The sequence below is a fragment of the Nannobrachium achirus genome (genome assembly GCF_963921795.1).
Source record: "Nannobrachium achirus genome assembly, chromosome: 2".
Taxonomy (NCBI): Eukaryota; Metazoa; Chordata; class Actinopteri; order Myctophiformes; family Myctophidae; genus Nannobrachium; species Nannobrachium achirus.
Window position 1 is genome coordinate 35,434,596 of NC_137811.1, and position 26,149 is coordinate 35,460,744.

The 26,149-nt window shown below is 43.5% G+C and overlaps 3 protein-coding genes across 6 annotated transcripts; all 3 read right to left on the reverse strand.

Moving 5' to 3' along the window:
- On the reverse strand, positions 1-3,104 carry dnajc28 (DnaJ (Hsp40) homolog, subfamily C, member 28). The gene is made up of 2 exons (XM_080749453.1): positions 3,013-3,104; positions 1-1,426 (listed from the first exon to the last, which is right to left on the reverse strand). The coding sequence occupies exons 1-2, from the start codon at positions 3,098-3,100 to the stop codon at positions 243-245; spliced, it is 1,272 nt and encodes a 423-aa protein (XP_080605579.1). The 5' UTR covers positions 3,101-3,104; the 3' UTR covers positions 1-242.
- Positions 3,105-7,195: 4,091 nt separating this feature from the next.
- Positions 7,196-13,982, reverse strand: pycard (PYD and CARD domain containing). 4 transcript variants are annotated; one of them, XM_080738850.1, is made up of 5 exons: positions 13,641-13,982; positions 13,229-13,261; positions 8,551-8,589; positions 8,424-8,462; positions 7,196-7,845 (listed from the first exon to the last, which is right to left on the reverse strand). In XM_080738850.1, the coding sequence occupies exons 1-5, from the start codon at positions 13,900-13,902 to the stop codon at positions 7,583-7,585; spliced, it is 636 nt and encodes a 211-aa protein (XP_080594976.1). In that variant the 5' UTR covers positions 13,903-13,982; the 3' UTR covers positions 7,196-7,582. The 4 variants fall into 4 exon arrangements, with proteins under 4 accessions (XP_080594976.1, XP_080594974.1, XP_080594975.1 ...); XM_080738848.1 differs by having other exon boundaries at positions 13,229-13,264; XM_080738849.1 differs by having other exon boundaries at positions 8,424-8,459; positions 13,229-13,267.
- A 6,187-nt stretch (positions 13,983-20,169) lies between these two features.
- Positions 20,170-23,960, reverse strand: etsrp (ETS1-related protein; the record flags this gene model as incomplete). The annotated part of the gene is made up of 8 exons (XM_080741519.1): positions 23,893-23,960; positions 23,407-23,488; positions 22,237-22,326; positions 22,044-22,118; positions 21,415-21,570; positions 20,995-21,261; positions 20,560-20,678; positions 20,170-20,454 (listed from the first exon to the last, which is right to left on the reverse strand). Exons 1-8 carry the CDS (start codon positions 23,956-23,958, stop codon positions 20,170-20,172), a joined length of 1,140 nt encoding a protein of 379 aa, XP_080597645.1. The 5' UTR covers positions 23,959-23,960.
- Positions 23,961-26,149: the final 2,189 nt, after the last annotated feature.

Sequence of the window (26,149 nt, forward strand, 5' to 3'; positions counted from 1 at the left end):
ATGTATCTTTATCAAATTGTCCAGAAAACCAAAAAATAAAACAATTAAATAATATATTAGGGGAAAGCTAGATTGCAGAACTGTATTTATGTTGCATCAATGATTAGTGACCTGAAAATTAGATTTAATATTAAATCCATGATTTCATATGTCCTTGTATTTGTGGTGTATTGTAATAAAAAAGAATAAAAACTTTAATTTCAAATGACATTGCTGTCTCTTGAATCGAATGTTCAGTATTTTCATTTCAGTAAACTCTGCATCCAGGATATCAGACCTTGTTTAGTGTCTTTAGGTCTAGATGCAGCAGCTCTCTCATTCATGTGCTCCCTCTCCTTCTCCTTCTCTCTGTCCTGTCTGAGCTGCCGTGCTCCTTTCTCAGCGCGGTCAACCTCCCGTGCCAAACTGAAGTGAACCCTTTGCATGTTGAGCATTGGCGCGATGAGGTTAAAATCATCCACCATCTTATTGAGTTTGGACAGGTCCTCTTCCACAGATGCACATAGCTGCTCCCATTGAGCACATTCCCTTGGGGTCATGGGGTCACCCAACCTGGCCCTACCCTCCAGCAGCCTACTCCGAATCTGACCGGTTGTCTCACGGATGTCTCGCTGTGTGACTATCCAGGGTGGCTGGTAGCCATTGTCAATGAGAATGCGATTAAGATTGTGGGTCATAGGGTCGGCATATGGGTTGTGCTGAAACTTGTCCAGTGGCTTTCCAGATCCACTCAGATTCTTAAAGTCTCCGCGGGCCATTGACTCTTGGATGAGGTCCTCCACCAGCCTTTCCACAGCCTGAGTGATCTTGATCTTGTGGCTGCGCTGACGCAAATCCCGGTCCACCAGAGCCCCCTCTGCGGCAGCCGCCTGCTCGTGTACCTTCTGTCGGTAGTTCATAACCTCCTCGGTTGCCCGGTCCACACGGAACTGACGGTACTGCCGTTCTCTTTGGCTGGGCGTACCTGAACCTCTGCCCTCGTAGCTGAGGTAATGTCTGTGCTGAGGTGCCACACCTTTCGGCTTCTCGTCATCGTCCTCTTCCCCAGCACCATTGTTCTTCTTCACCTGGCTCTGGTGTGCCAGTATGGCGCGGTAGGCCTGTTCTACCTGAGCAAAAAGGACGGCATCTGCTGTTGCAGCCCCAGAGTCAGGGTGGTACAGTTTGGCCATTTGGAGGTATGCCTCTCTCACCTGGGCAGGGCTGCTCTTGCCCTCCCCGGGCAGCTGCAGCAGTCTGTAGCTCTCCTTCAGGCTGTGACTAATCCTGGAGCTGGAGCTGAGCAGTCGGAACTGCAAGTTCCATCGTGGGAAGAGGAACAGACAACGGCCATGATGGAAGTCACTTCGGGCGACACACAGCTGGAAGGTGTAACTCATATCTGCAAGCTGAGCAGAGGTTCCTGCAGAGGAAACATCATAATGATCTGTTAGAGAGGGACAGTACACTCTAAAGGTCAATCAACATAACCTTTACATTTTGAGCAGTGAAAAGCCTTGTGCCAGGTTTGGTGGACTGTGTCAACATTTCCATAACCAGGTCAGCGTGGCTGAATAAATTCACACAATGGCAAGCAGCCCTAGTAGAAATGCAGATAGTTCATATTAGATAAGATAAGATGTGTATTTGTCACTGTATGAAACATACAAAATGTTGTTTAGTGGATCCACATAACAAACAACAACAGCATCAACTAAGAAAAATAGATACACTTATAGAGCAACATAATCATGCCATAAACCGACACCCCATCAAAATTCAGACATATTTTGATTGTCAGGACCTTGTTATAACGATCATTAGACTCAGAGCAATAACCCGCCTATCTCCCCGACTCCCGCCCTAGTCAAAGTTCAGATTTTTAATGAATGTAGAATTGTATGCATCATGTAATTTGCTGCAAATTGGGTGACTTAATGTAATTGACCACGTTTAAAACAATATTTGATTTAGATTTTAGAATATAAATCTTCTCTCTCACATTTCTGCCAGTGTTCCAGTGATCACCCTCCCCTGTGCCAATGTTGGCACCCGTGCCTAAAGTTGCCCACCCCTGGTTTAGACTTTAGAGACAGTAGCACTGAGGGAAAGACAGGAAGCGGAGCTGGAGGCAGCAGAGACTAAAAAAATGATGATGAGGTTCTCTCTGGGAGTAACAAAGATGGATAGGAGTACATGAGGCCTCGAGGAAGATAAAGAGGAGATTTATGGATGTAGTGAAACAGGACATGAAGGTAGTTGGTGTGAAAAGAGGTGGCAGAACAGAGGACAGGGTAAGATGGAGGTAGATGATTCACTGTGGCGACGCCTGAAGGGAAAAGCCGAAAGGAAAAGAAGATCCAACACAGCCATAGAACATTATTGGGGACATTCAGGCTACCTAATTTACAGGAAGTTTTCATGTGTTTACTAGTGCTCCTGTGAATGCCATGCTATCGCGTACATGGAGAATGTGGTCTGTGTGAAGTGAATGTAATAGAAAAGTGATCTATTACTAAATATGTGTTTTCTACCAAATCTTTCAAATAGATTTGATATTACGAGAGCTGACCACTAGGCGTAGCAATTCAGTAGAGGTTTGGGCACCACTTTCTTTCAGAAGAGTGGGCAGTGGCAGTTAGGCTATTTTTTTTGGGGGGGGGGGGGGGGGGAGACTGAAATGTATGGAATTAGGAATATGACCTATTCTAGTTAAGTAGATAACATTTTCCAGCAGAATTATATTATTGTTGTTTAAATGTTTCGATGAATTGAATATACAGGACCTTAATGGAAACAAGCCCTGAGGACTTAAATGGGTTATCCTTTCAGCTTCAGCATTCTTTTGAATATCTGTGCCCCCGTGTTTTTATGTTGTTTTTTTTGTGTGCAAACTGTTAATAAAGTATTCAATCAAAAGTCAAGGCTAGTTATGCAAGCCATACAGTCGCAGACTCGCAGTTAAACGTTACTTGCGCGTTATATTCTACACCCGCATTTCTTCAGCATTCATTAAATTGTATGAACACAGACCTGTTTGGCACACGGTTGGGAATCTTGGCACTTCTATTTTATTTCGATCTTCCCAAAAGCATATCAGCTGTTCAAGGAGACATAACATAAGGTACACATACAGCGAGAGAGTGTTTTTTACTGGTGATTCAGTCAGAGTGTATGAAAGGGTGCGCTCGTTTTATTGTCCACGACATTGCAAGCGGCGCGAAGGCCAGCGGACCTTGGTCCTGCTCTTCGCCCCCGAGCGCCGCAGGCGCGAGTGGCCGCGAAGAGCGGGCCAGGGCCGCGCGAGTTACGAAGCCGTGGTGAATGCAATCGTTATATTTATGCCCAGGCCGTAAGGCCTGGGCAAGCCCACGATAAACGCCCGCGCAGTCCGGTGCGCATTTCCGAACGCACCCTTTCCCCACACTCGGACTGAAACACCAGTAAAAAACACCATCCCGTTTTTTACTGGTGATTCAGTCAGAGTGTATGAAAGGGTGCGCTCGTTTTATTGTCCACGACATTGCAAGCGGCGCGAAGGCCAGCGGACCTTGGTCCTGCTCTTCGCCCCCGAGCGCCGCAGGCGCGAGTGGCCGCGAAGAGCGGGCCAGGGCCGCGCGGCCGGCGGAGCGCCGCGCGAGTTACGAAGCCGTGGTGAATGCAATCGTTATATTTATGCCCAGGCCGTAAGGCCTGGGCAAGCCCACGATAAACGCCCGCGCAGTCCGGTGCGCATTTCCGAACGCACCCTTTCCCCACACTCGGACTGAAACACCAGTAAAAAACACCATCCCAGTAAAAAACACTCTCTCCCCCACATACAGCTTGTTGTTATTAGCTTCCTGGTTCTAAGAATGATGGGTAATGTAGTTCTATGGTAGCCCATTTAGAAGCCCAGCAACAAGAGTTTATTATCTTTCCCTTTTTAACCTGAGATAATCAAATTGTAAACTATTTTTGAGGACAGGGAATTCCGCTTCTGAATATAGTCATTTTTAAGCTAAAGCTACCCACATTTCATTCAACTGCACCTTCTGCAAGACATTTAAATGTAAATTACTTGCAACCATTTGGCCAAGGACCACCCATCTAGTTTTACCAGGAAGCCCCAGAAGAGAAGTTTTAAGTAAAAATAAATAAATAAAAGAAAATCCAAATGTTCAAACTTTTTCTTTTCAGTATTCAAAACTAGCAGATGCTCATGCACAAGGTCGCATGCTGTGCATGAGCTTGTAGATCTGCTATCTTTTAAATAGCCAACATATAAATGGATAAAGTCATTAAAATGATTGAGATGCTACATCTTAACAACTTTTGCTAAGTAGTTAAGATGATTGTGATGCTGTGTTGAGTACCTTTGCTGGGGACCCCCTGAACGTAATGTCACAGGATGAGGATTGAGGAACCAGCCAAGAGGATTAGGAACCAGCAGAGGAACCAACCATTGAAGAGGAACCAGCAGAGGATTCTTCCTGCAGCAGCTGAAAAAATGAAAACTGCCACAGAACCAACTCTGAGATAATATTTGTCCCATATTAGCTTCTCTGCACTATACAACCTATAGGGTACATTATATATCCCACAACCTTAATTAGAATCGCCCCAAAAAATAGTGTGTTTGTGTGTGTGTGTTTCCATCTGTAACTCCACGTTCAGCAGTTGTTCAATTGTCTAAAAAACATAATACAAAAATCAATAATGCATGTACCTTGCCCAACATCAACATTATCACCTTCAGATGTGTCTCTACTTCTCATAATCCCCAAATGTTTAAAATATTTTCCCAAATTTTGGCCTGTAGGCGGCTGTCCTGTGATGCGATTTACATCACAAATGGGCGTCAACAAGCAGCGCACTCCCAGTCCCAACTGCCTGCAAGCAGAGATGGAGTGAGGGGGAGGGGGCAGTTCCAGAGAGAGCAACATCACAGTCTGTCTGCTTCACACCAAGGGGCTGTAGGCTAGTTGCTATTATTATATTAATACTAGAATATCGCCCGCCTTCGGCGGGCGAATCCTAGTGTTCGCACGCTTCGCGTGCTCACATGCACACGCACACGCACAACTGCTCCAAGCCATGTTGCCCACAAAAAGCACTGTTTCTTCATGTATTTTGAGTGTATCTGCCCATATGCCCACATGCCCATATGCCCATGGAGATCTCTGTATCTGCCCATATGGCCATATATGGAGTTCTCAGTCTTATGCCCATATGGAGATCTCTGTATCTGCCTATATGCCCATGGATATCTCTGTATCTGCCCATATGCCCATATATGGAGTTCTCAGTCTTATGCCCATATGGAGATCTCATATGCCCATATATGGAGTTGCGGCGGGGAGCGCCGAATCTGAAGCCGGTGGGCTGATGTCAGCAGCTAGATGTCTCCATATACTCTATCTGTGTCCATCCTTTATGCCCATATTCCCATATATGGAGATCTCTGTATCTGCCCATATGCCCATATATGGAGTTGCAGTGATGTCACAATGACTCAGCGCTTGCGCCCGGCACTGCAGTGATGTCACAATGACTCAGCGCTTGCGCCGATTTTGCGCCGATTTCCGCATAAGGAGATTCCGAACGTTTCGCGCCGGTTAGGGAAAACCGCGCGTCGGGTCGGGTCGAGGCCCGGCACTGCACTCCGTGCCGTGGCGGGGAACGCGCGTGCCGAATCTGAAGCCGGTGGGACGAACGGTTCTCGAGATACGCGGATTACAGACAGACACACACGCAGACACACACGCAGAGACTTCTCGCATTTATAGATAGATAATAACTATTAATTGACAGAATGTTTGTTCACCGTCGTAAGCCCTCTGTCTACATTACTCTGACGTCATAGTACTGACATCACAGACTGGCTTGGACACAGAACACCATATATGGGCATATTCTGACATCATTTTACTGACAACCTCAGTATCATGTGGAAGATCCATACAGCCTGGATTGGTGCCACAGCTTGGCACCTCCTCCTCATTCTGGTCACCAACCTAGCCACATTTTGCTGTGGGATGGCATCTCATTCCTCAACCAGGAGTCAGCCAGAAGTCAGTCAATGTGGTTCTGTTGGTCACTCTAGCACGTACAGCTCGCCCAAGCTGATCCCACAAGTGTTCAATTGGGTTGAGTTCTGGACTCGCGACAGGCCATTCCATCCTCTCCACTCCTGGAGGGAGGATAGCATTAGGTCCCAAATTCTGGCAGCAATGCTCAGGTGCTAGGCACACACCTGTGACTGGCACACCTGACAGCACTTGAGAGTGAATGCCAGCAGAACAGTGTTACAGGCCATTTATTTTGGCAAGGTTTTGGTCGGCGCTACCAGGGACGGATTAACCCCCACGAGGGGGCCCCCCTCCCTCCCGACATGCACTACCCAGCTCAGATTTTAATCCATGATGATCATCTGTGGGCCAGGAAAGCACCTGTAGACAACAAAGGAGGGGCCCACACATTTGATTTTTAATTAACGTATACATTTAATTTTAGTAAATTGTTAATGGCCACGTGGCCCAGTTCCTCCAAGGGCCCCTGGCAACGGCCCCGCCGGCCCAATGGTTAATCCAGCCCTGGGCGCTACCCACACATTTGGCTGTGTTGCTCATTCCACGAGTACCACGTTGGAAAGGTGACTAATCACGTAATCAGCAATACAAATTATATAAAACACACTACCAATAGCCATTATTAAAGGGGAGATATAATAGGCCAAAGTCAAGTCTCCTTATTTTCTATGCATATTTTTTCCCAATAAACAAAAGAAGCGTGAAGCAAACTGAAACCCCACCGTCTTACATGCCTTATAGTGTACAAATAAATGCACATTGTACAGTACATCGTTTATAGCTATTATAATGCATAACTTTAAATCTTAATAACTCTTTATTTAAACAAGAGAGATCAGGACTAAAATAGTGAAAATAGCCTCTATTATCCCTAATTTTGTGTGACACTCTTGTATGATGAAGTAGGCCGTTAATCTACGACAAAACTTTAAAAGTCAAAATATGGAGATAAGAAGTTTCTGCACGACATCAATGATATCATATATTGCTCTAGAATGAATGAATGAATGAACGTTTTTATTTTGAAAAAAATTAGACAATGTTAAAAAAATAAAAATAGATACAATTAAAAAAAAGTCAAAACAAGCCTCACTGGCAATGAGAAGACTTTAGGAAAAAACATTTGTAAGAAACCCACTTAACTTATTGAAAATTCAAAGATTATCAAGTAGACAAAACTATGTTTGTTTAATTTTTATTTATTAAAGAAGACAAAGTAGTAATAAGAATGGAAAATGTTTGTCTCTTGAAAATCACCTTGTAAAGTTAGCACCTCAATAACAACATGAAAATACATTAATCCCTGCCATGATATATTTTAAATTCACCAAACTTAATTGTATACAGTAATCAATAAAAACTTTGATAAAAAAAACAAACAAAAAACGAAATGTTATTCGTAAGAAATAGGAATACATTGGGATCAAAGTGTGGAACTCTTGGAAAAAAAAGAACAAATATGAGAAGACTGAATGCATCATGGTCCCAACTCCCAAAAAGGTATTCTCTTGTACGTCGTTTGGCATAACATTTTATTTGCCAGACCGCAGCTCCTCAAGAACAAACACCTCGTGTACCGTAAGGGCTTCGTAGAAAATGTGTCTGGCTTTGTCAGTCAGCAGGTATCCATAGAGTTCCCTCATCTTCTCCGGGTTGGTGGGCTTAGACCTCACCATAACGTAGGCCTCATGGTTGATGGCACCATTCTCAAGGAGGATATCCAGGATACTTGCGATCGATGTCACTCTCTCAATCAGCCTAGTCCGGTGTTGTTTGACAAAGGCAATCCCTGAATCTAAGGGAAAGGAAAATGTAGTTGTGTGTGTGAGACTCTCTGGTCAAAATACATACAGTAATAGCCAACAAGACTTCCAGTAATGATGTAACTGAATAGCCTATTGCAACTTCAGATCTATATTAATATGCCACACAGGAAATAAGGCCCTGTTTTGAATCAGGTCTAATTGGGTCCCAATCAGTGGATGAAGCAGTGTGAGAAATATTTATTATTATTATTTATTTATTTTTTAAGATATTTTGAGGTCTTTTCTGCCTTTGGTACAGTGCAGTAGGACAGGAAACAGGGAGAGCACGACAGGGAACGACACGCACCAAAGGCCTTCAGACGTGAGAATCGAACCTGTGACTGGCATTAGAGCCTGTAGGTGGTATGTGCCACTAGGCCTTTGGCGCCTCGAAATGTGCATAATTAACGTATATATAAATAAGCAACAACAACACAGTTTATAAATGTATCAAAATCCAAAGGACTGTGATGGAGACTACAATGAATACAATGTGAAAGTAATGCAAGTAGAGGCCTAAAGGAAATGTCTCCATTTTTAGAGTCAAATAACTTTCAAAAGCACCAACCTGAGAGTGGGACAGATGGAGCCGGGTCTTTGGTTACTACTGCAAGAAATAAAAAAGCGTTCAGATTCAAATGGTGAACACAATCACATAAATATTTTAGAGTCAAATAACTTTCAAAAGCACCAACCTGAGAGTGGGACAGATGGAGCCGGGTCTTTGGGTACTACTGCAAGAAATAAAAAAGCGTTCAGATTCAAAAGGTGAACACAATCACATAAATATGGACTATAACGTTGAAAACAAACTGTTAATTTTAAATGGGTATTTAACTTTAAAACACCATTTTAGCATTCAGGCTTTTGTATGCACCCCAGACAGTTTTTAAGTTAGGGCTTGATTCAATATTTAGAAAATTAGATATCGATTTTATCACTCAGACACGCCTCCTTCCGATATAAACGCATTGTAATTTTAAACTTACAATGAACTTAAATTCATTGAAAACATACATCCTGATTCTGATGACTGATATTGTCTAGTAGTGCATGACTACTAGACAATATCTATGATAGCCCTGACGAAACCAAACAAACCTGCAGACGAACCTATGTCCTATACCGACCATAGACCGTAAAATATATGGACAGTGCGAAGCCATTGGTTTCTATGCAGCGCAACTGAAGTATTTTGGGTCCTTGGCATGGGTGTCGCCATCATAGATTGAAATGCGACCAGAGGAGGCTATTGGCTGCCAACGGTCACGTGAATGGGGTCCAATGGAGAACAATTCTTTTTGCGATCGGCCGGGGGGGGGAAACAGCGCAACTAGCGTTCAATCATAGGAAGTTTTAGTTCTGTATTGGAATCATTTTAAATCGGCGGAACTATGCCCCTGATACCGACCCATCTCACTGTTCTGCATCCCTTTCAAGATTCTGGAGAGGATGATCCATAGATGCATTGAGCCAGTGGTGGACCCACAACTTCCCACGGGAACAGGCTGGTCTCCTTCGGGCAGGTCACCAGTGGACCAGGTAACACGCTTAAGCGAAACATGGTAGTGTTGCTGGACCTGACAGCTGCCTATGTCGACACCGCCTGGCACCGTGTGGACTTCATCTGAATCTGCTGAGGACTATCCCAGATCGCCATATGATGAACTTCATCATGGAGATGCTGTCAAACCGATATTGTTCAACACCTGTCCTACATCTATGATGACTTACTGGCAACAACATCCAACATCATATGCAGATGACCTGGCCATTATTTATTTTTCACTCCAATGTAGGTGCCACCCCAGCCTGTATGATTACGTACAGTCACAAATATCACCCTCCCCGACTGGCTTCCCTCCAACTGTGTTTGTGTAGGACAGGTGATCACCAAAGCCGGACTCAAACCCACAACCTCTTCGGTGGTTGGCAGGGATTTTACCACTGCACCACCGGAGCACTTGACCAGGCAACTATGATGTGACGACTGACATGGAAGGCGATGGAAGATGGCCTCAACCAGAACATGGGCATCTTGGCAGCCTACCTTTGCAGGTGGCACCTGCATCTCAGCATTGGGAGCTAGTGTCGGCAGCATGCTTTACGTGTTTGTAGAATTATTATTGTCTCCACCAGCCGAAGGCATGGGGGAGAGTATGTTTTCCCCTCCGTCCGTCCGTCCGTGCGTCCGTCCGTGCGTCCGTGCGTCCTCACAGTTTGTGTGCACCTAATCTCAGTCGCCGTTGGCCCGGTCGCTGCCAAAGTGAGCACACACATTCCCTGGATGCCAATCTAGAACCTCTGCCCTAATTTTTTCAAATGGGCCTTTTCTAGCGCCACCTAGTGGCCGATGTTTGCAAAACACATTTCTGTGCACTACTCTTACAGATTTTGTCCAAAAATCCTACAAATCGCTAGGCAGTATCTCGACAGTCATGTGATCGACACAGATCTGTCCGATTTTGCATATTCCATCCTGATTGGCTAAGATTGGCTTCCAAAGTTTGTAGGATTGAGCCGTTTTGAACAAAATGCCTCAAATCACAAACGCAAAGTGCAATTATCATGAAATCGCGCATACACGTTCCCACTAGGTCGAGGAAGAAATGCCACTTCAAATTTTTGAAATCAGCCTCATGGTGGCGCTATAACAGGCCTATTTGTGGTTTTACCTATAACTCCACCGATCAGTTTCAAACTTTGTAAGCGCACTCCCTAGAGGCCAAGGAAAAACCATTTCTCTGCATTTTTCACATCAGCCTTTTGGGCCGACTTGTGTAAAACACATTTTATGCCTTCAGATTTTCTCCACAAATAACACAAATCAGTACACAGTATCTCTATAGTCATATGATCAAGTCTGATCCGTCTGATATTTCATATTCCATCCTGATTGGCTAATATTAGCTTCCAAAGTTTGTAGGATTGCTCAGTTTTTGAACAAAATGCCTCAAATCATCAACGCAGCTTGCAATTACCGTGAAATTTGCCACACATATTCCCACTATGTGAAGGAACAAATGCTACCCTTTTCACATTGGCCTGTTATAGCACCACCAGCAGGTAGACTTTAGCAAAACACATTTTTGAACACAATGCTTCAAATCATGCATGCAGCGTCCGATTGCCATGAAAGGTCTAAGGTGAAGAACATATGCCACCCTTTTTACACTGGCCTATTATACAGTAGCACCACCAGGACGCCTGGCCTGGTGGAGACCTGTGCTCGGAAGAGCACTGCTTCTAGTTACATTTCTATTTTTATAACTTTCTTGGAATAAATAAATAAAAACTAGAAGCAGTGCTCTTCCGAGCACAGGTCTCCACCAGGCCAGGCGTCCTGGTGGTGCTACTGTATAATAGGCCAATGTAAAAAGGGTAGTATATGTTCTTCACATTAGATCTTTCATGGCAATCGGACGCTGCATGCATGATTTGAGTGTTCCAAAAATTTGTTTTGAAAAAGGTAGCATTTGTTCCTTGACCTAGTGGGAATATGTGTGGCAGATTTCACGGTAATCGCAAGCTGCATTGATGATTTGAGGCATTTTGTTCAAAAACTGAGCAATCCTGCAAACTTTGGAAGTTGCTCCCCTCGCAATGACTGCATAATTAACTGTAACTGATAGCCTAAACTGGGAATAATGATCTGATGAAGGCTGCAAGAAACATTTTTTTCTTTTTTTTAATTGCTCACGACTTTACTCTAACACTATTAAAGCCTCGAACCAAGCCATCCAGGATGGAGGTGAATCATGATCATATAACCTTTGATCCTATGTGAGAACATATTTTAATATTACATTATTTGATATACTACATTTAATAACTACCCTTTGTTTAGCGATTTTCAAAGTGTTCTTTTCATAGAAAAAAAGGTTATATGGTCATGATTCACCTCCATCCTGGATGGCTTGGTTCGAGGCTTAACATAATTGTTATAAATATTTTTGTAAAAGTCTATGGCGAAAATGAATGGGGAATATTAAGTGACCCCAGGAATCCATTTCCTCTGCGATGCTCTATATGGATTACTAGTCTTGCATAGACGTTTCCTGCTAGACACTGCATTGTGCGGTGATGCACGGTACGGCCACGATGTGGTGCGGCGCGGTCATAGCGATTTCGATGAGTATAATTGCGACCGTAGGTCGCATTTACTACCAAAACCTCCACGGGCTGTCTGTGCGTCAGTCAGTCAGTCACACTTTTGCCCTGCTCATATCTCCACAACCGTTGCCCCCATCCATGCCAAATTTTGCACACACACTCCTTGACTGCCAAACTACAACCTCCAAGGACCCCCGGAGCCCCAGGGACCCCCAGGTCCCTGGGGGACCCCCAGATGTAAAAAATGACCAAATGTGCAAAAATGACCAAATGACCACCCCAACGGGGCTGCTCACGGGGAATTCCCGGGGACCACCGACTCCTGGTGCTCCAGAACGGATGCAAAAGTGGTGGCGCCCCCAGTGGAGGACCCCCTGCCACTGCAGCGCACATATAATGCCGTAACTCGGGCTAGGAGCGTCCGGGAGAGCCGGGGCCGGTACCTATTCGTCCGCCAAGGCAACGCAGAGACCCCACCCCTCATTTCTCACATGGCCCTATTCTAGCGCCACCTTCAGGCCGATTTTTAAAACACATTTTTGGACACTGCTCCTACAGTTTCTGCCCTAAAATCACGAATATCACTACACCGCATGTCTACACTCATGTCATCAACATGGATCAGGTAGATTTGGGAAAAACACATTTTTGCCCTATTTGTGGAGATAAGCCACCTACGGTCGCTTATCTCCCGATTAGGGAGTCTTACTGGTGAATAAGCTTCAACAAACTAGTTCACATGAACGATATCGATGTAACTAAGAGATTCGATGGGTACATATATTTTAAAAGGGCAGAATTACAATTAAAATACATTTTATGTTGCGGGCGAGATTATAGTTCCACAACTTCCTGGTCATTGCGAGTCACCCAAGATGCACTGCGCTCTCTCTCTTTCTCTGTCCTCTGCCTGTTTCAGAATTAAGATTAAACTAATTAAAACATATGTATTTTCGGGGGAAAACCCCTGTTTTGCAATGTATCTACTGTACTTTTGTGTTCCTTTTGTATTAATATCACGTAGATGTTTTACTTTTGGTACTTTAAATACTAATAATGAGGCTATGAAAACGACATGGGGTGGGACTTTTTTCCCTTTCACTTCCATTATAAAAATATTCTTCCCTGGCTTTGTTGTCCCACCTAGTAACAGAATGACATGGGGTGGGACTTGACAAAGATTTGGCGAGTTGGATTTTTGGCAAAGTGACCACAGTAGGCCTATTCTATTTCTAATTCAAAACACTCAGCAGCACTCACGGACAGATGCAGTCGTCCCCCCGGATTGTCCTGCTGCTCCTTCAAGACATAAATACAATGTTAAAATTAAAACATGAATACATGAGCTATAGCTAATAGGCCTAGTCGTTAACTGTTAATTTAAGTAGGCTAGACTAATTTATCACTGACTGGCCGTTGCAGTCAAACTAAAACTAAAACTAAAACTTTTCCTCAAACTAAGTGAAAGTGAAAGTAGCCTATTTTCCTGTGCCACATAGCCATAGAAAATATATAAATTCCAGCGGGCCTATTTTATAAATTAGGCAAAGATTAAGCACATATTAAATAGCATATATTGCCTAGCCTATATTTTGCCTATTCATGCATACATTTTAATCAAGCATAGTGATCGATCCGGTAGTAGGCTATAACTATAACCTACCCTACTTACTCGACCAGCTCTGTTCCAGCTCCTTTGCAACATCGTTTTCATCGATTTGTCTGAGAATCTGCACAACAACATCGATGGCATGGTCCTCGGTGTAAGCCGAAACTATTTTATCTGTAATATGAATTCTGCTTTTATCCTCGATTTGGCCGCGGCGAATGCGCGGTTCCTCTTTGCGAGCGACCAAAAAGCTGCAGAACTGCTCCAGCTTTTCCTTGGTCAGATCAGTAAGAGCGTCGTTGATTGCTTTTTTTACTTTGGCCATGTCCAAATATGTCGGTTAAGTCAACTTTTGCCAAAAAGTAGGCCAATAAGTGCTCGGAAGCGCTTTCGATCAATAGGGTCCACGCGACACGCGCCAATGCTCTTTGATTGCTCTCTGCCTCTTATCTCGTCTGTTCTGCACTACTGAACGCCGCAAAAACATATAGACATATCTAGGCAGGTAGGCGGCGTTACCAGGCATACATAGAGTAGGAGGAGGCATCATACAGTGGTGGGAGAAGTATGCTGTTCATTTCTTTATTATGCTATAAGCAAGTCTAGTCTAGTCTACTATAGTAATTTTTTATATTGGTAAAAATGTATTACAAATATATTTGGCCTATACATTTAGTAGCCTACCTGTAGGCCTACAAAGGGGCCCCAATGCATGAACAAGCCAACAGTGGGCTTTATCCTTAGTTGACCTTGTAGCCGGCTACCAGTCAATCAATCAACATATTAGGCTTTATGCCCTAATTGATAATACAATTTCCGTGCTTTCACAGTCAGAATGTTGTTGCGAGATAACTGTTGGCCTAACAGTTGGGGTAAATTGCTACACAAAATTGTTACCAACACTCTGAGCACTTGCAGAGGAAGTGTCATAACTAAAGCTCATGTGTGTTTTTGTGTTTTCGCCCCCTGCTACTATTGTTCCACCTATCTACCAAACGTAAAAGTAGCCAATCATTATGAAATCCATTGATTTTTATGATCATATTATTATAGCCTAGGGCTAATGCACTAATTAATGTGTTCATCCCTTTAATGTTGCTGCTGGTAAATGTGGTGCTGATTTTAATTAGGCTATGTGTGACCCTGACGGTCGCCTATAACATATTCGCCTCAACACATTTGGTCTTTTCGCCTGGCTTTTTCGCCGTGGAGGAGAGTCTTTTCACCACCGTTGAAGAGCCATTTCGCCTAAATGTTCAAGGGTCCGACTTTTTTATCCATTTTGCCTGGCTTAAAATGTTAAGTCGAGTGTCTTTAACTAGGCAACAATGACGATGCGATGCACAGGTAGGCTACAGACAGACAGAATTTGGCACAGAGCAGAGGAGAGCGCACCAGAACCAGACACAGAAAGTTTATGCTTGCAGGGTTGATCTCCGCGCCTTCCACCAGAATAATTTTGCTGCATAGGCTATCCTATTTATTTTACAAACCTTCTTCACCATAAAGCATAGCAGCAGTAGGCCTATGATAATCTTCCAAATCAAATGCTGTGATCGGGACATCATGACTCATGACCTATTTGCGCAGTGCATCAATTAATTAATTATTATTTGGACGCACCTGATTCCAAAGCTCTAATCTGTATGTCTACGCTCAATTCTGCTGTCAGACTGTCCATGTTTGCATATTATCCCTTTAAATATTAGGCTATACTATAGTGATTGTGACAGTGGTGTTACCTGTCAAACGTACCTGTCAAACGGTGACCATTACCACGGCTATGCACTCCATAGTAATCACATCAATACAGATATATAGTTATTGGAATCAGGTGTGTCCAAATAATGAATTAATTGATACGTAGCCTACCATATGGGAATCATATGCATTTCATACGGAAGAATATCTCACAGTTATTCCCTGGGGACCCCAATGTATCAAGGGTATCAAGAGATGCATTATCAAATCAACACAGCCACCCAGAAACTCAGGCCATCAATAAATCATGTATTTATCTTAACCCGCAAGGACTTTATTTCGCCACGAGATGGAGACGTGGAGCTGCCTGAACAATGTTTTTTTTTTTTTTTTTAATACATCTTTATTCAAACGTCATGACATACAACTAGCTGTTTCCTTCCTTCCTATCGTCGCACCACAACAAGAACAACATGCAACATCCACACAGCACTGAGTTGTCAGACTGGAGCCACAAGATCAGATGCACAAGATCGTCTCCAAAGTTTTAAAAAAGCCCCGTTCATTAGCCATTAGCCTATAGCTATATCAGACAGGGTGGGTGAAAACACTCTCCTCCACGGCGAAAGTGCCAAGCGAAAATACCTAATCCATCTAGGCGAAAAAAACATAGGCGAAAATGCCTGACACCATCCTGACTACTAATTGAAGCCGAGGCGGAATTGCCCCGAATCCATGAAAGAGGCCTCACACTCAGCACATGGTTGGTTCTACAGACTCCAACTTTCGCATGCGGATAGCTCAGATCTTTGCCTACGTTCTTAGCTAGGCCTTGACCCGACCGATACGCGGTTTTCCGGAACCTGCAGGAAAGCTCCTGACTACTAATTGAAGCCGAGGCTGAATTGGCCCGAATCGCATGAAAGAGGCCTCACAGCACATGCATGGTTGGCTCTACAGACTCCAACTTTCGCACGCAGGTAGCTCAGATCTTTGCCTACGTTCTTAGTTAGGCCTCGACCCGACCCGATATACGCGGTTTTCCGGAACCTGCACGAAAGGTTCGGAATCTCCTTATGCGGAGCTGATTGGATCCCCATTATAGCTGACGCCATTACGTCAGCTAGTCTTTCTGGGGTCCAAGAAATTAAAATACATTACAAATATATAAAATATCACAAAGTATTACAAAGAAATACATAAACAGCAAAAATACATTGTACAAAGTATCACCTGAAAATAAAATAACATGTATACAACAAATTTAAAAAGTAAGAAAATTAGCTATTTTATGTATTAAGTATGCATAAGAAGACGAAGTTTCCTTTTAAAACAGGCTTTTTCTCTGGTGTTACGAAGTTCATTTGGAAAACTATTCCATAGCATAATTGATCTATAAAAAGCAGCCCTCTTCATAGAAATAGACTTAAGTAGTGGAAAAGTGATAAGTCCGTCACTCGCTGCACGAGTAAAATGTGTATGAATTTCTGAACAGCTAGTTATATTCTTGTGTGTGTGGACCTGGTTCGAATGATATCAACGCACTTAATGCGAAATATTCACGTGCTTTCAGACTCTTCAATGCAGAAAGTATCCAGGATACTTGGATATCCAGTATCCAAATGCAGAGATATTAGTAGTAAAATGTCGACATCTAGTGGTCAACCTCAGAGGAGCGCAAAAATAAAACCTGAGGTGAATCCCAGCCTCGAACCAGATGCCAAGTATGCTCTGTTCCCCTCTGTAACGCCCCACGCCACAGACCCCGACGGAGCGGCGCGGTATTGGGCGCCGATGACCCCCGTGAGTCGCCACCGAGGCGAGCGCTAGCGAGCCGAGTTGCCGCGACGAGCGGTGGGAACGGCGCCCAATCCCACTCAGCCGCGTTACCGAGTTATGTGCCGTTATGGACAGAATAGTAAATATTCAGTCCCTCACTATCCACGCCTACCCCACTATCCACGTCAAAGATAAATGCACAAAAAAGGAGTCACATCATCCGTTCATTAGCTCAGTCAGTAGAGCACGGATGCAACAAACCCACGGTTTGGGTTCGATTCCCCTGAGGGGAATAATATTCAAGGCGAGAGATATCGGCGCATGCGTACTTCAAAGTGCACGGAGAACAGGATACCGTGGATACTCCTCCGTGGATACCCAGTGCATACTCTCTGCATTCAAACGTCTGAGAAATGGTGAAAAAGTCGGATTGAATGCGAAGAGAGCAGTCGAAGCCGGTGTGTGTGTGTGTGTGTGTGTGTGTGTGTGTGTGTGTGTGTGTGTGTGTGTGTGTGTGTGTGTGTCTCAGGCTAGACTCAACAGCACCCTCTTTGGTCACTCAGTGGTACTCAGCCTACATATGCCTCAGGCTACAGACCCACACACATACATACATACACGGATACACAGGCTACAGACCCACATACACACACAGCCTATGGAGTGGTCTACCACCGCTCAAAAATGTAGGTGTGTACTGTGTGGGTGTTAATGACTATGTGAAAAAATTTAAGTAAACGAGCATTTGCCAACAAATGGGAAGATGTCTGACATCGCTGTTCCGGAAACTGGCACAAGCGCTGACTCATTGTGACATCACTTCTGCTGACTCATTCTGACATCTGAGCTGATGTCTGACATCAGGGTGTTCCGGAACCGGCACAAAAGGCTCTGACATCATGTACGCCATATGAGTCAACACAGACTTCGCCGCTCGCGTTCCCCGCCGCAGCGAGGAGTGCAGTGCCCGGCCTCGATCCGACCCGATAAGCAGTTTTTCGGAACCAGCACGCGCATTCCCCGCCGCAGCGGGTAGTCCAGTGCCTGGCCTCGACTGACCCGATACGTGGTTCTCCGGAACCGGCGCGAAAGTTTCTGAATCTCCGTATACGGAGCTGATGTCTGACATCAGGGTTTTCCGGAACCGGCACTGTTGTGTCTGCAACAGAGAGATACAGAGATCTCCATAATGGGCATAAAGGGACACAGATAGACAGATACAGAGATCTCCATATATGGGCATAAAATGGATGCAGACAGACAGATACAGATATCTCCATATATGGGCATAAATGGACACAGGCAAACAGATGGTCAAAATGGGTCCTATGACAACAAGTATAATGGGGTTTGCATTATTCCCTATTTACATTGTTCCCGAGTATGCTGGTCTCCAACCTAGACGCTCGGCCGGCCGAGCTTCTAATAATTGTAGTGGAGTTAGGCTATAGGCTACAACATTTCCCTCTGATATTGGAGTAGGCTATACAGAAGTATAGCCTATCAAAAAAATTGAAATGCTCAATCAAAGTAAAATGAACTTATAACACAAGGGTCTTCAACAGGGGGTCTGGGACCCCTAGGGGGTCCTCAGAGTTACAACAGGGGGTCCTCTAAATCTTTGTGTGATAAAATCTTTTTTTCTCCTTTTTTATATTAACCAAGTTTAGCCTAAAATAGCAGCTCACAACGCCAAAGTATAGGCCTAGCCCAAATATTTTTGCTTGACGGTCTTTATCAAAAATATAAAGGCTATATACTTTGAAGTTGGCCTAGCACACATCGAATGGCACAGTTAAGTATTGCTTGATAACCTGCATCTCATACGTCACTGTCTGGCCAAAACCTCTTAACTCCATTTTTGAGGTTTTTGATTTTTTTTGGCATAACTCAAGGCTATTAAACACCCTCTACATCTGAGTGTTGGTTAAAATAATATTTAACCAATGAAAAGTAGTAAAAAGCCCTTCGGTCAAAACCTCCTAACTCCACTTGAGCTCATTTTCCTGAAAATTTACATTTTGGATTTAGGAGGTTTCGGACCCGACAGCAGAGATATGCTACTTTTGAGGAGTAGAATAATTTGTTGAAAATGTTGATTTGTGCTCCACTTTTTGTTTCCCCAAATTATGTAGGCTTAATGTGTAATTTAGCCACATTTGACTTGACATGACATTTCCCCCAGCAATAAACTCAATGAGACATGGTACATAACCTCATTATTTACAGTTTATTAAAACGATTGTCACATACAGAAATGTTCACATTAGTAAGGTGTGAATCCCGGGTTTGTTTTTATTCTGATTAGAAAAAGAGGTAGACATGAAAGTTTTGTATAAAAAAATAATCTACAAACAAATAAATGCAAAACCTCAAAATATGAAAACTATTAACATTATTTACAAAGTGATGCATGCACTAAATTAGCCTATATTAAAGCAATTTGTTTACAGTGCTCAAATCATCTGTCTAAAAGAAATTACAGTTTTATGTTTCATGTTGAAGAGCATTAAATGAGTTACTGAACCTTTAAAAAAGGTAAAATCTACCGTTACAAAAATCATTGCATAAATATTTAACAGATGCTGTCAAATAACGATATATGCCTCACGTTGACAATATATCACACAATAACAGACCAAACTTATATTTACAGAAATGGAATGATGTACCTCAAATTGGCTTACACCCTAACCTCCCCCCAACTGGAATCATGACTCCATGACTCCAGTGATTTTCAGCCAACTGGTTTCAGGGCCAGTGCTCACTGGGCAGGGTAAATCTATTGGCCTCATAGCCATTGCACTATTGACCTGTTAGCCAGTAGGCAGCACCACAAACACCAACAGTCCTGGCATATCGTCCTTGTATCTCCAAGTTTCAAATTTGTACTTTTTTTTTTGCAAAGTAAAGCTCTGCTTCATCAGACAAGGCTGTCGCACAAAAGTAGTGAAAACAGCAGATCTACAAGCACACAACGCCTTGCGGCTCGCGGTGTGAGGCGTTGTGTGCATGTAGATCGGCTGTTTTCACTAGTTTAAATCATTTTTAAAATGATAAATGCAAAACTACGAGTTTTGGACATCCACCCGACAACGACGACATGCAGTTCCTACTGTGGTGACCATGTTTCACTGCTCTGCTCTGACAAGGAGGAAGGCCCAGCAGGACACTGCCACGACTCTGTGCTCGGCGGCGACACGACGTTCAGGCTGGCCAGCACTTCCTGCGCGGTCTTTCCCAGCATGCCCTGCACGTCACAGACAAAGCGATACACGTAGCGCTTGCCCGCTGTCTTGTGGATGATGTTCTTATGGTAGTAGTATCGCAGGCCACGACTCAGCTTCTCGTAGTTCATCTTGGGTTTGTTCTTGCATTGGCCCCAGCGCTTGGCCACCTGTAGGGCAAACAACAGTTAAAATAGGAAGGTGCACAGCTGGGAATATATCCCTAGTAGACCTACACATAATTCAAAGCAAACTCTCAAGGGAAATGGCCTCACCTCTGTGGGGTCAGACATCTTGAACTCCCAGCCGTCTCCTGTCCAGCAAATGAAGTGACGACAGGAAGAGTCCAAAAGCAGTTCCAGCAAGAATTGCCACAGCTGGATGGGTCCAGATCCTAAACAAATGAATCACACTGATTTAATGACTGAAACCATGCATGTAATAACCAATTATGATTTATGTATGATTCCATGGTATGTTGTGATTTTTTCTGTAAAACCCAGACTGGAAATAATTAGGAGAGCTTTTATATCAGAGCTGATGCCCAGGGACGGATTAATCCCGTGAGGGCCCTTGGCGATCATTTTGCATGTGTCTAGTGAAGCAATATTTTATTTTCCATCAACCATTATTAGTAATATACTGACAAATTATTTAAAAAACTACAATGCAAACTCAAGAATCTAATCTCATCATGATCTGACTCTCACCTGGATAAGCTGACATTCCTGTCATCTGGCCTTCCCTGTCTGGCCTCTGGGAGTGTGTGTTTTTCCTTTTGACCACACGGGGGCAGTACTGGCCTGTGGTGGACTGAGGCCCAGGGTTCGAGGGGCAGGAGGCTGGAGGTGGGTGAGGTAGGGGTGCTGTGTAGCTGCCTGGAGACGGATAGTCAGGCCAGAAGGACGATGTCCGTCTCTGTGCATCGGAGTCGTACAGTTCTGCCGAGTGACATGTGTAGGTCTGGTCTGTCTCACCTGCAACAAAGCCACGTGTTAATTTACTGGTAAGACACATATGTGGGATTACAAATAATAAAAAATACACTAAAGACTTACTACAATAAATGCTATTGACGAGAAAATGTAAGAGACAGACATATTTTTATATCCATGCATTAAACTCCTTACTCTGTATTGTGTTGTTGACTCCTTTTGCAGGGAGGAAGGAGCTGCTGTCATCCCCCATGCCTGCTGGGCTGAACTGTCCATTTTGGGGCACTAGACTTTGGTATGTCTGGGTGGACTCCTGGAAGCCTGCTTGTGACTGGTCCAATATAAGCCCATCTACATGAAAACAGGTAACCAAACATTAATTCAAATCCGACTTTTAAGCGATGATCAGCATGAGTATGAAACACGGTTTGGGCCTTCTCCGCCTACTAATTTAATCTAAACTGCAGCTAAGAGCATAAGACCCGTAGAAGTGGTTTTATTTTATTTTTTTATTTTTTTTCACCACCGACAAAACTAGTGTGACACACAACATCTGTTTCCAAAATAAGTGTAGGCCTATGTTCTGTTTTTTATTGAGGCAACAGGGTGACATCTACAGGTTCAGCCTGTAGATGGCAGCACAGACAACACTTTAACCCTGTGTTTTAGTCTTGGTGAAAATATGACTAGGATTGATAACATTTACACATTTTATATATATTTTGTAAAACATGATTTAGTGTTGTTTCATTACTCTTTAAAGTGGTAAAACATGCCAAGTGATAAATCACAAAATTCAAATCAGAAAATTGGGAGATGCTCACCATTTGGATATGAGGCCCAAAAGTTGAACTCTGGGTATGAGTCCAGGTTGAAGAGGACTGGGTCGTTGGAAGTAACTGTGAGACAAGAAAAGAAAACATTAAAATTGGATCAACAGGCAGATCAGATATACATTGATAACAGTAAACATAACAGTAAGTGAGCACACACTGAATATATTGTGGCTGTGCTTACCTTTGGTGTCATACGAGAGGCGAGTGGTCTTCAGTGGCTCTGCGTAGCTCTCTGCTGGGTACTGTTGTTGTTGTCCAGGTCCTTTACTGTCTAACAAAAAAGACAGGTCTTCACCACCGTAGTCTGGAGGTTACATACAACATAGATACACATGACTTGAGGTCAGTGTGCATGAAGCCAAGAATAGGAACAAAATGTTGGGTTCTAGTATAGGAGGTTAAATAACTTAAGTCTAGATGGAAAAGCTCATACAAGGAAAACATGGGGTCTCATGCACAACATAACAGTGTGAATTTCTAGCAGAATAATGTTTTTCGGGGGGAAAGACTGTATTTGTGTATACTGCCGAATCAGCAACACTCAGATCCACTAGCTTTTTTTTTTTCTTTTTTTTTTGCTCAATGGAGGGAGTGGAGGAAACAGGGGGGAAGAGATGAGGAAATGCATGGGGGGAGTTTGGGGGAATGTGTGTGTGGGTGGGTGAGTGGCTGGCTGGGGGGGTGGGGGGTGGGGGGGGGGGGGGGGGGGTTGGTGACAGACTAGTGATGGAGGGTGGGGGGGCCCTAAATCTGTTGGAGGAGGAAGTCTGGAGGAAAGGATTAGGGAAGGGAGGGAGGCAGGCAAATGCAGGGAGTATCTATAACCTGACCACCCTCTCTCTCTCTCTCTCTCTCTCTCTCTCTCTCTCTCTCTCTCAGCCCATTCAGATATTCTTCACACGCACGCACGCACGCACGCACAGTGACACACACACACACACACACACACACACACACACACACACACACACACACACACACACACACACACACACACACACACACACACACACACACACACACACACACACACACACACGGTTTGTCCAAGGTCTCATTCAGTGCATTTTGACAGGAGTGATGATACTGGGCTTCAAAACATTTCCTCTGGCCTTCAACATAAGCATGCTCAGCGGAAACAGAGTCGGGCGGTTAATCACACAAATATTTGAATGTCCAGAAATGCCAATAGTATTAGGCCTCCATGCTGTGATGATTGTAGCAGTACCAAGTGGGTACAAAATCCAACTGAACTTAAAGTATCAAATAACGTAGTCTTGTGTGATGGATGAAGTTACAGTTAACTGTGTTTGCTGGCCCTCATGTGATCACACCATAACATCAGACTTACCATATGACGCAAAGTCAAAGCCAGCTGGTACTTCCTGGGTTCTGAAGTCCTCTGTGTAATACCCAGACTGGTAGATCTCCATCTGCAAGAAACAAAATGTTTCAGTCACCCCTGATGCCATGCGTGGCAGAATATATGATATTGTTTACCTAATACTCAATTACGCTACCTGAGTGGGTAAATTGTTCTGTAATAACTATGTTGTAGCTTTTTGATTGATTGATTGATTGATTGATTGATTGAATAATGTATTAGAAGTTTGCATAGAAAAGGGTACAGTTTCATGACAGTACAGTTCACTGGTAGGCTACAAGGTCAAATAAAAGGTTAAGCTCAAGTAAGCACTAGACTTATTTAAATTGAGATCCTTTTCCCTAACTGATGCATGACACTACATGCAGACACTTATTTTTCTTCCCTTTTTTATGAAACAGACTGACAAAAACAACCCCGTTCACGTCAGAAATCATAAAATGTAAATCCTACCTTTATTTTTGCGTCTTTGCTGTCTGTGTTTCTGTCGCCTGGTTTTATGAAAGAGTCCCAGTACATAATATTTACTTTTTCCAGGCAAAAAAATCCTCTTCCACTAGCAAGATCTCGTCCACAACAGAGTGGTCAATCAATGGCCAGCCATGTCCCGTTATAAAGGGGGTCCAGGCCAGGGGGCGTGGCACTGTGGCAGCAGTGGAGGAACGCCTCCTCCTCTTTGCGTCGTGACCACCGTGTCCAAAAAACTGCGCTTTAATGGAGCGTGACGTCAGCCACGACTCACGAACACAGATTTGGCAGCCAAACATTCATTCACAAAAGACTCCCATTATTATCACCCCATCAATCACCCAAATGAGTTTACAATATAGTGATTGGTTATTGGATATTGATGAGGCTAAATAAGAGAAACAAGCCAGATTGGCCTGGCTTAATTAGGCTGGCCTGTTATTTTTTTAATAGACTATATTTGTTCTTTGGCGGATATAATTTTCAGACCAAATAGGCATAGGCTAAATATTCTGTAATATTTCTACATAGCTAGACACACTCATTATTATAAAATAAAAAATAATAAGAATGAATGAGGCTAGCCAGGCCTACTGATGAGGAAAAATTGGGAAACAGCCTGGGCCTGCATTAAAACTAAGATAAAGGGCATTACCATAACAAGATATAGATAACAGATAAGTAGGCTATAAGGCAGGTTACACAATGCAATCGGCTATAAGTATTTTGTCATATTAATACCCTGACATCCTTGACCAAACACCCAGTCATAACCTGGGTGGAGTTGAAGTGGGGCTTTTGAAAAAAAAAAAATCAGAACTTGCGAGTTTTTGCGGCTCTAATGAGGTGGGAGGCCATGAGCATATCTTTAGAAGCCATTCGACAGAACAATGGCCCGTAAAAACGACTTGCTGAAGAAGTCTGAAATCACGGCGTGAGTGGCCTGAGCAGATAAGGCCGACCCAAGGGCCTTGTATAAACAAACATCTCTAGCCATTCTCCTCTGGCAAGAAAAAAATAGCCTACATCTGGAAAAGTGAGCGGCGAGATGGAGATCGTGCGCGATGTGGGAGACACGAGTCGTGATTGCTTGGGACTCCCATCATCAAGACAAGGACACAACGGGACTCCAGTTACACAACCTTGGCCCTCCTCTGATGAGATGATTAGAACAGCGGGGAGGAAAATAAAAACATTTGGCAAGAAAGTGAAGAAACTAAAAGGAAGAACCACAGAAAACACTTTTATTATGTCTAAAGTAAAATCTAATCTAATAATATATATTAGGGTTGGTTGATCGATACAATCGAATGTGGGGTAAGTAGGCCTATTATTGAGATGTATAGGTCAAATTAATCGAAAATAAAAAAATGTCAGTGAAAACATTACATATAGCCAGAACCTAAATTGTTATTGGTGGTTATGAGACAACAGGAGTTGTACTAGGCTGTAACTTTTGTGTTGTCCATTAAAAAAAAGGAAAAAGGAAAAAAAAATCCCATGGAAATTCGAATTCGCCAACCAAATCGATTCACAGGACCATATAGCCTGCTTTCATCCACTGAGTCAATCATAGTATTATTGTTAATGCAATTAAGGGCACAGCAAGTTTATGTTTTCCAGTGCATGGCCTTTAAAGCACCACATCTTCACATGGTTAAATCTGTATCTGTGTGATGAGTGACGACCCATAAATCAATTAAGTCAATCAGATAATAGCTTGAGGCCTCGAGCCAGCTCCTTCCCAATTTCATGAGGTCTCCCCCAAAATGATTATGCATGACTGTTTGTTTTCCAATGTTAGTCCTATATTGCATTTTGTGATGGCACAAAAGTTATTGGTAATACTAATAGGCCTGTGTCAACAACCAGACCCATTGTTTGGTACATTGGTTCTCAAAGTGGGGTCCTGGGACCCCCAGGTGTCCTTGAGGGAGCTCCAGTGCGGTCCCCAGCTAAATGATAGTTATAGGAACCAAATGGACAGGTATGTAACTCGTAACTCAGACAGTGTACACTCTCAGAGTTACATTACCAAATATAAATGGGGGTCTCAGAGATAGAAATGCCTGGGAGTCCTTGAAATTAAAATGGTTATAGAGCCGTAAAAAAAATATTCTCTTATGGGGGTCCCTGGCATATCTTTTCAAATGGGGGTCCGCGGGGCTAATAAGTGTCAATTTGGGGGTCCTTGATGCATGAAAAAGTTTAAGAACCACTGCCTTATGTTTATTGCTTTTCA